General features: G+C 42.3%; 1 protein-coding gene across 1 annotated transcript in view; it reads right to left on the reverse strand.

Moving 5' to 3' along the window:
• Fancd2 (Fanconi anemia, complementation group D2) overlaps window positions 1–1,708 on the reverse strand; it is a 75,315-nt gene that overhangs the window by 58,954 nt on the left and 14,653 nt on the right. Inside the window, exons 10-11 of the mRNA XM_013010343.1 lie at window positions 1,261–1,365; window positions 332–432 (exon numbers count right to left, since the gene is read on the reverse strand). Of these exons, the coding sequence (XP_012865797.1) occupies window positions 332–432; window positions 1,261–1,365 (206 nt within the window). The remainder of the gene's footprint in view (window positions 1–331; window positions 433–1,260; window positions 1,366–1,708) is intronic.

The raw sequence follows: 1,708 nt of genomic DNA on the forward strand, positions 1-1,708 counted from the left end.
CCCCCACCACCCCCATCACCACCACCACCACCACCAAAACTTGTAGTCTATCTAGGATTATTCTGACTAATAAGGCTTTACATAGACATTGGAACTGGAGGCATGACTCAAGTGATAAGTGATAGTGTCAGCCATAATTTGGAGCCCAAGTACATACATTCAAGTCTGAGACACACAGTAAAGATTAGCACAGTACTGTATGTGAATGTAATAATTACTGCTAGCATTCATAGTTCTGAGTAGTAAGCACTAACGATCCTGACTTTAGGACCCACATCAGAAAACATTTGTCTATGCAGGAAAAAGGATGGCAACTGTCAAAAAACTGTACCTTGCTCCTCCTTTACTTTTCAACTTGTTTTGGGAGGCAAGAAACTGTGACGGCAACATAAAGTGGTGTAGGTCAAACTTCTTCCGAAGTTCAGTAATTACCTACAAAATTAAGTATTAGTCATGTGTCCTGCAAACTCTCCCAACAGAACCATAGTAACTCCTGAAAGACTGAGGAAGAAAAAAATTTTAATGCCAGGCTGAGAATTTTGAGAGCAGGTTAATAAGACAAGTTAATGCCAAATAGAGTATGTCATCCCAGAATCCCAGATTTCCTTAGACACTAATACACAAAAATAGTAAATACAAGCCAGGCGCTGGTGGCTCATGCCTGTAATCCTAGCTACTCAGGAGGCTGAGATCTGAGGATCATGGTTCAAAGCCCGGGCAGGAAAGACCGTGAGACTCTTATCTCCAATAAACCACTAGAAAACCGAAAGTGGAGCTGTGGCTCAAGTGGTCAAGCGCTCGCCTTGAGATGAAGAGCACAGGGACAGCGCCCAAGCCCAGAGTTCAAGCCCCATGACCGACAAAAAAAAAAAAAAAAATAGTAAATACAACTGAAGCAGCTTCAAAGAATAATCTGACTAGTGGCTCCTGTCCTTTCCTCAATGTGTCTGCAACAATCAGCATTATCACCTAGTCTGGGGGCAGAGAAGAACAATTTAGACTAGTAATTTATCCTGATTTTTTTTTTTGTCAGTCATGGGGCCTGAACTCTAGACCTGAGCACTGTCCCTCAGCTCTTCAGCTCAAGGCTAGCCCTCTACCACTTGAGCCACAGCACCACTTCCAGCTTTTTCTGCTTATGCCGTGCTGAGGAATTGAACCCAGGACATCATGCATGCAAGGCAAGTACTCTACCACTGAGCCACCTTCCCAGCCCCAGTATATTTCTTTATATAGATTTGGTGGGAATTAATAGAATACCTCAAGTGCATTGGTGGCTGTTGCAGAATGAAGAATAAACTTCATTATCACAGGTAAATCATCCAGTCTGAGAGATGACAGTTTACCCATCACTAACCGCCGTATCTAAACATAAAAAAGCACAAAGAACTTCTTTCAATGGAAAGTGAATACATTCATAATATTCAATGTACATATGTAAAAATGGAACCAGGTAACTTGAGGGGATAGATAGGGTGAGGAAGAAAAAGAAAACCTTTTCATGTCATTACTTTAGCCAGCATGACTTGTTAGTTAAAATTAGAAAAATTGGCCAAATGTAAGTGGCTCACGCCTCTATTTCCATCTATTCAGAAAGATGAGATCTGAGGGGCTGGGAAGGTAGCTCAGTGGTAGAGTGCTTGCCTTGCATGCATGAGGCCCTGGGTTCGATTCCTCAGCACCACATAAGCAGAAAAAGCTGGAAGTG

This window comes from Dipodomys ordii, unplaced genomic scaffold (assembly GCF_000151885.1).
Source record: "Dipodomys ordii isolate 6190 unplaced genomic scaffold, Dord_2.0 Scaffold12, whole genome shotgun sequence".
In the NCBI taxonomy this organism is placed as follows: Eukaryota; Metazoa; Chordata; class Mammalia; order Rodentia; family Heteromyidae; genus Dipodomys; species Dipodomys ordii.